The sequence below is a fragment of the Elaeis guineensis genome, chromosome 1 (assembly GCF_000442705.2).
Source record: "Elaeis guineensis isolate ETL-2024a chromosome 1, EG11, whole genome shotgun sequence".
NCBI classification, from domain to species: Eukaryota; Viridiplantae; Streptophyta; class Magnoliopsida; order Arecales; family Arecaceae; genus Elaeis; species Elaeis guineensis.
In genome coordinates this window covers 173,755,699-173,764,768 of record NC_025993.2, presented here as the reverse complement: position 1 = coordinate 173,764,768, position 9,070 = coordinate 173,755,699, and the positions used below count along the sequence as shown (strand labels likewise).

The window sequence follows — 9,070 nt, the reverse complement described above, 5'->3', positions numbered from 1 at the left end:
GATGTGAATGGTGGTGATGATTGTAAAGGTGTGAATGTGAATGTGGTGATTGTACAGGTTTATGTTCGAATAATTGATATAATTTCGTACAGGAATATATGTATTCTTTTTTTTTTGTAGATAATACCTGTATTTTTTTTTTCTCTTAAAACCTTTAACGACGCTTATAAGCGTCGTTAAAATTATTTTAACGACGCTTATAAGCGTCGTTAAAGACAAAAAGCCGACGCTTCCAAAAGCGTCTTGGGAGAGTTTATGACGCGGAGTCATTAACGACGCTAAAAAGCACCGTTAAAATTGCTTTTTGCGACGCTTTAAAGCATTGTTAAAAATATATTTAACGACGCTTATAAGCGTCGTTAAGACAAGTTTAACGACGCTTTAAAGCGTCGTTAATGTTAATTTTTACGACGCTTTAAAGCGTCGTTAAAAAATAACGATGCTTTTAAAAAGCGTCGGCGCTATTCGTCTCCACTCTTACATAGGCGACGCTTTGCCGACGCTTTTCGAAGCGTCGTAAAGCGAAATAGCGACGCTTTAAAGCGTCGTTAATGACCATTAATAGCGTCGTTAATGACCATTTTTCCTGTAGTGTCCTGATAAGAACAGTCTTTGTTCTTGTTATCTTCCATCAAAGAGCACCTTGGATTCATGTCCATGCATGAACTGCCATTCAAGAGCAATACAAAATTTCATTACTGGCGTTGTTGTTTGAAAATATTAGGCTTAAGGTTCTTGCATGTACATTCTTGGTTGCTTGTGTGCATGTGCATATTATTTTGATAATTAATATAAGGGGCTTCAAATCTTCTGACCTGAATGGTAAGGCGTCTGTGCTGCATTGATGTCTGATCTTCTGTCTTAGTTTCCCCAGGGAAATTACTAGGTATGTCTACTTGTTTGCTAGGATGTCCAAGCTGCAAAGCACCATGAATTCTTCATCATTTTCTTATAATGGCAAAAACTTAACTGCTGGTTTGCGCCTGCCAGCCTACATTTGCCCAGGTTTTTACCATGCAGACCACACTGCATAATACCATCGGATTTTAAGGTATCTTTTAAATGGTGAGAATTATCTCCCAGCTGGTTCCGCCATCCTAGATATCCCCAGGTTTTTACTGCAAAGATGCACTTTCTGTTATGATTTAACGTTAGTTGCACCACATTTCATTCATGTATTACTTGGGACTATACGGCTTCTGTAGTTGGTTGGACGTCTCGTATTGCGGACTGTGGCCTAGAATGTTGATTTTGTCATAGGTTTATTGCATAGTATATTGAACAGTGGCAGGCAACTCTTTTTCGTAATATGGTGTCTTTCATCATCTTGAGATGGAATTATTGGATATATAAAATAATGACAATTCTCCTCATTTCGATGGCTTTTTTTTTTTTTTTTTTGTTTGGGTGAGGGGTTGGGTTCGCTTCTTTGGTTTTGATGGGTGTCTTTATTGGAAAGCAGAATTTCTTTTGCAATAAAGTATGGCATTCTAAAGTTATCATCTAATTGAAGAAAAAGAAATTCAGAGGAATCCGAATTGTGTTTGTTGCTTTTGGATGCAATTTGAGTTAACTAAATCATTTCATTGCAGATGGAAGGTGGCAAAGTTAGAAAACCAAAAGACCGTACCAGCAAAGGACAAGCTGTGTAATATCTTAAATGTAAGACAAATCCTCCTCTCTGTTTTTTGTTTCTTCGCATTTTCTTGCTTTTTTCTGAATCCACTTCTCTCATTAGTGTGCATCATGTTGTTTGGTATATTGATGTGCGGTCGTAATGATAATCCATGTCACTGGTGCCATTTGTATGACCATGCGGAGGCACTGCATGGGTCTCCATTCATAATGGCCAACTATGTTTTTTATATCACCATGCAGCTGTACCAATTACATTGCATCAGTCCAAGTGAGGCACAAATGTCTTGACAAACAGGATTATTCTTGTATCTTTGTTCAGGGTTTTGTTTCGAACTGTTTAGACATCATTCATGAGCAATAGCAAGCATAGTATTCATATTTAGATCACACAGAATTGCAGATTTTGCGTTAAATAATAAGCATGCCAGTGGGTTATATTTTGCTATATTTAATTGAATGTAATTTGGATGGATGTCTACAACTTAGTATCTCCGAGAAAAAGGAATACCAATCTTGGACTGCAAGGTTTTGGGGTTGGGACTGAAAGTGGTATAGGCAACATAGGACGGTCTAGTTACCGGAGGACAATTTAATATTTTAATTAGCTGCTAAAGGCTCTGCTATTAAATATAACTAGTCTTTGTTACGTGCAGATCAGGTGAGAGCTGTAGCACCTATGGCTTGTGGGAGAGTCAGGAATTTGGGAGCAAATTAATGTTTGTTTCCGTTGCTAGCTTTCTCCATAATAACAAGGGCTTTGCATGACTGTTTCTACTGATCTTCTACAATAAGAATCATAAAAAACACAATTGTTACATAAAGGAGTTAGGGGGGATTCATTTCTGCGGGGTCCATTCTTGTGTGCTTAACACTTAAATTTGTCTTCATACATGTCATAGATAGCAGGTAATGTGTACAGGATCACAATTGTGGTATCCCTCTGCCACCATTCTGATAATGACATTCATCTGAGATTACATGCTGTGTCCGCTAAAGACTTTCCCCATGACTTCAGTTTCATCTTTAATCCTAGACTTATTCTAACCAATCCAGTCTCATGTTTTAGGTTAGTTGGGCTAATAAGCGCAGACCTTAGCATCAAACAACTGACGCTGCATTGGACCATCAAGTGGTCTGATGAGCATTCGACCTACTCTGAACCCTAAGGGAAGATGGTAACATGGGAACCAGTACGTGATTTCTGTTGACACCGGCAAGCCTTGCCAATTTTGTGTGAAACTTGTTCCTGTTAAATCCTGTTGCAAACGAAGTCTTTGTCACCCGTCTGCACTTCCTTCTCTTCCTTTTCTTCTCCTTCGCCACCCTCTCTTCGAATCATGGAGAGCATACAGCCTCCCAAATATAGAACCTTCTCCAAGGGCTTTCAGCCTTTCTCTGATGTGCTGATAACTCAGATCTCAGGTTTTGATCAGTGCTTCCACAGCTTAAGAGAGCTCTTGATCACGAGTGTGATATTTATCATCTGTGATTTGCCACCAGATATGCTTTTAAGCTTTCAATCAAATTGACGAGATAGTGGTGGAAATCCCTCTCTTCTACCATCTCACACTTGTCCATAGACCACCCCGTTTCCTCTCTTTTCTTCATAATTTGAAGCATCCATCATCTTAAATTTTTGAAGTGAATCGTTCGTCTCCTGTTTTCCCTTTTCCCCTCTTTCTTTTTCGGAATAAATCTGTGCTCTTTGGTGTTTTGCATCTTGTGATGTTTTGTTGTGTCCATGTATATAGGCGTTTAGAAGAAAATGGAGCATTTTTTAGGGAATTTGATGTGTAATTATTCTGACGATTTCAACTTCAGGGATAGAAAAATTAGATAGCTTTGGAAGATCAGATATAATTTATGACAGTGGAATGTCTCCAGATAAGGGTTGGGATGGGAATGAAAACAATTAGTTTCAAAGAGTCTGGAAGAGGGGTTGGGGGGGGGGGAAAGTATTTGGTTGGGAGGAGTTGGAGTTTGGAATCGGAATGGGAATGCGTGACCTCCATTTCAACCATTTGGTTGGGAAGAGTCTTATTCTGATTTTGATTCCGAAGTGGAATAGAAATGGCTCAATCTACATAGAACTCAATTCTTACTTTCATCGATAGATTCAAATTTCCATTCTAGTTCTGATTCTGGTCATGAATTAAGTGCTTTGGACGATTTGGCCATTCTAATTCTGATTCCGATCGTGAGCTAAGTACCTCCTGGATTACTTGATTGTCTTCCAAATAGAAGCAATCCATGTCACAGCAATTTTTTAAAGCCACCTACGAGTACCAAATTAATTAACGTGATATATGACACATGAATGTAGCTGTTGTAGATATTTAGAACACATCTGGTTGCTACACATCAATCAAAGGAAAGTTATGGACCTTTTATCATTTTTTTAAAATCTGACTTATTGTTTTGAAACTTTTTCTGGCATACACCTTCAAGATTGTCGAATATGCTGACATTTTCATGCAAATTCTGGCATACACCTTCAAGATTTCGGTGGTTCCTCTAACCAGACAAATAGCTTGTATTCTGACTATAAAGAGCTGGACCTCCAGTATGGAGCCATGTGTGTAAGTAGGTTTCTAGGACCTAGGTGCAATGATTTCCTCTTCTGCCTCCAACATCCTCACCACACTACCCATTGAAGGTCCTCCTTCTGGTTGATACTTCTAAAAAAAGGATTTATTTATGAAAATGGAGGCTGAAAACAGCCAGCCGGCTTTTGTTGCACAGAGGAGATATTTACAGGTGGTGAGAAAGAAAACAGTCGAAGGAGGGATAAGTTACAGGCGTTAAGGATTCAGAACAGTTAAGAGGAGAGATTTCCACGCTGATGATGGAACTTTGCTTACAAACTCTGTTTCCAGAGTGAGGGTTTATAGAATAGGTTCCAATTGTTAGAATTCCTCTGATTTTCATTCATATCCTTCCAAACTCAACAAATGCTGAAGACAACAAACGCTGAGGGCTTGCATAGAACAGACCAATCATTAAAGAGATTCAGAGCATTAGCAGCAATTGACTCTGGCGAGAAGCTCTTTTGGAGGAACAGGCTGACAGGACCAGGCTACCGTGGTCAGGAGCATCAAGATAATTGGTTGAGACCTTTGGGAGAAGTTTCTTTGAATCCAATCCAAGCATAGGAACTTGAAGGACGATCGAGGATATAGTAACTCCAAAAGCAAAACAGAAGATTTCCCAGATGTTGGAGAAGAGAGTACAGCTGGAGAAGGGATGATCGATGGATTCAGAGGCCTGATTACAAATCACAAAACGACCTAGATTTTGTCCAAGCTTTTAAACAAGAATTTCTTCTGTTTTTCCAATGCAACCACATGAAGCATTTGATCTTCAATGGTGTATAAAGTTTTCAAAGTGGTGATGCAAATCGTCACTTGATGCTAGTTGAGTTGAGGAACCAATGCATAGAGGAGGCGGTGAATGCCACTTTAAACATTCTCTTAGCCTTTGCTTTATCCTTCAATTCCAGAGACTGATAATGATAATATGACATCCAATTGTCCTTGCTCAAACTTCTGCCAAATCCATCTTGGGAACCATTCGTGGCTCTCAATATGCTTGAATTCGAGTCCTCCTTTCCAATCAATATCTCAAACAGAAGCATCCCAAAACTGTAGACATCACACTTGTGAGTCGCAGGCAATGCCAACCATAGCTCGGTTGCTGCATAGCCAGGTGGCCCCCCGAGCTCCTGGCTTTATGTCATAGTGTATTATCCTTTGCTCGCACTCTTTATGTCAACCGGTCCTAATTCCCTTAGCAGTCCCAATTGCCATCTCATGTTGCTTCTCCCATTCAATGCTTTGAGTTCCATTGAACAAGTATCGGTCGAGTGAACCATTCTCCATGTATTTGTACACGAGAGCTTCGACCATTGTTTCAATGCAAAATCCATAGAGCCTAACCAGGTTGATGGGGTAAACTGTAGATCATTATGGAATCGAAAAGCTCAAAATCTCAATTCTATAAAGCTTAAATTTTGAATTATACAGATTTTCGGTGCCATAAAGTTCCATAATCAATATTGAGCTGTGGTGTTATCTATGTACAAAGGAAAAGGTGGTCAGCAGAAATTTATAAAGGTACTCATATTCTAAAAGACAAAACAAAAATTCATGACATGGAGACAGCAACTTCCTCTTAAATCATTTTTTTAGGTGGAAATTTCGTCATGAATTATTGTCTGCCTTTTATAAAGACATGAAGAAGACATTCAACATTTCACGACGAACTTACCACCTCTATTTCATGCATCCTTTTCGGAGGCTTGGAATCTTCATTTGGACTTTCATCACTTGTTTCTGCAGTTGTCGTTGAGCCGGCGCTGCTGTCCCTCCAGATAGCAATGGCTGTCTCAGATGCGAGCAAATGCTGGAATGGATTCAATGGTGGAGCGATTTCCATATCCCCTTCCAGCATCCTGACCACCTTGCTCATGGGAGGCCTTGCTTCTGGCTGATACTGAACACACCACAAGGCCACCTTACACATTCTCTCTGCCATCTCTCTGTTCTCTTCCCTTATTCCACAAACTGATGCCACCACATCTAGCTGTGCATTCTCAAATTTCTCCCAGACCCATCTGGGGAACCATTCCTGGCTTTCTCCTTGGCTGATGTCTAGATTCCTCCTCCTCCCAATAATCTCAAACAACAGCATGCCAAAACTATAAACGTCGCACTTGTATGTGACCGGAGAGGGAAACCACATCTCCGGTGCAGCATAGCCTGGCGTCCCTCTTCCTCCTGTCATGCTCACATGAGTGTTTCTCCTGCTTAACAGCTTAGCTAGGCCAAAGTCAGCTACCTTTGGACTGAAGTCTGCATCAAGTAGGATGTTTGCAGGCTTTATGTCATAGTGAATTATCATCTGCTGGCATTCCTCATGCAGGTATCGGATTCCTTTAGCTGTTCCAATTGCAATCTTATGCAGTGTCCCCCATTCAATCTTGGGATTTTTATGGAACAAGAAGTTGTCAAGAGAACCATTCTCCATGTACTCATAGACGAGAGCTCTCACTGTGGCATCGAAGCAGAAGCCATAGAGCGTCACCAGATTGACGTGATATGTTCTCCCAATTGTCCCCACTTCAGCCATGAACTGCTCTTCAACTGTCTTATTCAAGCTTCCTGTAAGGACCTTAACAGCCACGGGCACGCCATTAGGGAGTTCTCCCTTGTAAACTACTCCAAAGCCGCCCGAACCCAACTTTTTGGTGTAATTATGGGTGAAGTCTGCTATATCTTGAGGTGAAAACCTGATGCGTTTCTCTCTAGCAATGTCGTTGAGAAAATTCTCCACCGTTGTTCTCTTGATCTGCAAATATGGCATTGTAACAAAAGGTTGTGATGGCTGTTTTGTATTGTTCTTGATACACTGGTAGGCAATGTAAATCTTCACAGCCAACACGGCCACACCTGCCATTGAAACTACTGCAAAATATATCACAACAAGACGATGAGAAGTTTGGCCTATTAGATGATTACAAATATTGAACTATGAAGAGCAATTTCTTACCGATGCTAAGCGTCGTGGATGAATCATCATCAGTTTGGTTTTGAGACATTTTGACTGAGAGGAATCTGTATCTAACGCAAAGAAATGTGAAGATAAGAGAAGACACTAATGGATGAACAGAGAGGAATTTTCCTAAAGGGAGAGAGCGTAAATGGTGATTTGGGATATAGAAAAATTATTTGCAAAACAGTGGTTTAATGTCTGGCCAAATTACTTCTTAAGAAGAAACGTAAAAAGAAAAAAGGTAAAATGTGATGATTTATGCATATAAGACGTTATTATTATTTTTTTTTTTCTGATTGAAGTAGGAGGGAGATGAAGCTACCTCTGCTTTATTGATATCACAATATGTACATGGCAATAAAGGTTTCCATAGAAAATCTGAAGTTAATAGAGGGACATCAGTTTACAATGGTTACAGAGTTCCGAAAAAATTGATTGTGCAAATTGATGTGCTTCATGCATGCTAGTAAATCTTCTTCTGCATTGTATCAAATTCTCACTGCAAGTAATTCAGTGATTCTGTGTGCCTTTGATACAAAGATTATATGGCCCCGGTGTGAGCTTAGGGATATGAAGCTAAGCACCTGAAATTAAGAAGTCATTCACATAACAATGCCTTATTATTATTTCTATGTTTATTTTTGGGAGGAGAAAATGAGGCTGTGCCACCTGCTTCTCATTATTTGGTTAGGAATCGCACTATGCCAATCAGAAAATTTAATAATACCTAGTTCGCATGTCCTTTGTCAAATTCTATTTCTAGTTGATATGAACAACTAGAATTTCAGAATAATAACATATTTTGTAGGATTTACTTGTTCCAAACAAGCTAGCTACGTTGTTTCCATATGCTTATAGCTCATATCCGAAAGGGAGCAATCAGTGGTCCAACCTACTTACAGAACGAACCAAGCATATTTGCCTTGTTGTTCATTAAGGGGAAGGAGTACGCTGATTCCTCTCTCTCTCTCTCTCTCTATGTGTGTGTGTGTATGCGCACGTTTTCTCTTTTTTAATAGGCATATTCCATAAATTTTATTTCAGTAAATCCATAAAACCATCCCTCGGTTTAGCATTGTTTTGCTTGGATTCCGCAAGTAGCTTTGAATATTTCAAGTGTTTTTTGTTTTTTTGGGTTTTTGTCGTGGGAATATTTCAATTGTTCAGTTGCAAAGTTTTTCTCCAATTTCTTTTAACCGGTAAAGACTGAGACTCAGCATAGAGTGCTAGAATGAAAAGGATATGAAATCCAGCATTTCTTGAGGTACCCATGTAGGGATTGCGTTTCGGTGAAAAGCCTAGTGATCATAAAGGAAAAGCACGAACTACTTGTAATTGCTTCTGTTATAAAGCTAAGCATATGTCTGCCAGAGGCAAGACTTACCGGCTTGATCAGTATTGCAGAGAAAAAAGATTCTTCCTGAAGTCTTCCAGCTCCCAAGCTGAAAGGCTATCACCTCTGGATTAAAGTCTCTGATTCATGAAGAGAAATGAGATAATACTGGCGCATTCTTTCACTTAAATCATCCTAGGAACTGAGAAACACAGCTGGAAGACGTCAAGAATCTACTCCATAAATTTCTTAGCTCAAAGTCAAAATAATTAAATGGTCTTCATCAAATAATAATAATAATAATAATAATAATAATAATAATACAGTCCAAGCGAGCAACTACTTATGACGACAAAACAAGGCCATCATAGGTTTGAACTGAATGAGACAGAAACCAAAGGTGAGCTTAGTATCATTCAAAAACATGACGATCTTCCCTAATCCCTGATTGTCAAACAATGTTGCAGCCGGCCTATGTGCACAGGGTATTTAATTATACCCGATTGTCAATTTTGTATTCACAAAATTGACTTTTCTGGATCAACATAT

General features: G+C 39.3%; 1 protein-coding gene across 1 annotated transcript; it reads right to left on the bottom strand.

Moving 5' to 3' along the window:
• Positions 1-4,553: 4,553 nt before the first annotated feature.
• LOC105039744 (G-type lectin S-receptor-like serine/threonine-protein kinase At1g34300) lies at positions 4,554-8,703 on the bottom strand. The gene is made up of 3 exons (XM_073250901.1): positions 8,573-8,703; positions 7,186-7,256; positions 4,554-7,100 (listed from the first exon to the last, which is right to left on the bottom strand). Exons 2-3 carry the CDS (start codon positions 7,232-7,234, stop codon positions 5,890-5,892), a joined length of 1,260 nt encoding a protein of 419 aa, XP_073107002.1. The 5' UTR covers positions 7,235-7,256; positions 8,573-8,703; the 3' UTR covers positions 4,554-5,889.
• Between the last annotated feature and the right edge of the window lie 367 nt (positions 8,704-9,070).

Excerpts from the sequence above, each read along its gene's own strand:
- LOC105039744 (XM_073250901.1), bottom strand. The coding sequence starts at position 7,234 with ATGTCTCAAAACCAAACTGATGATGATTCATCCACGACGCTTAGCATC. Across the intron at positions 7,101-7,185 it reads ATCCACGACGCTTAGCATCG|TAGTTTCAATGGCAGGTGTG; the intron begins GTAAGAAATTGC and ends TATATTTTGCAG.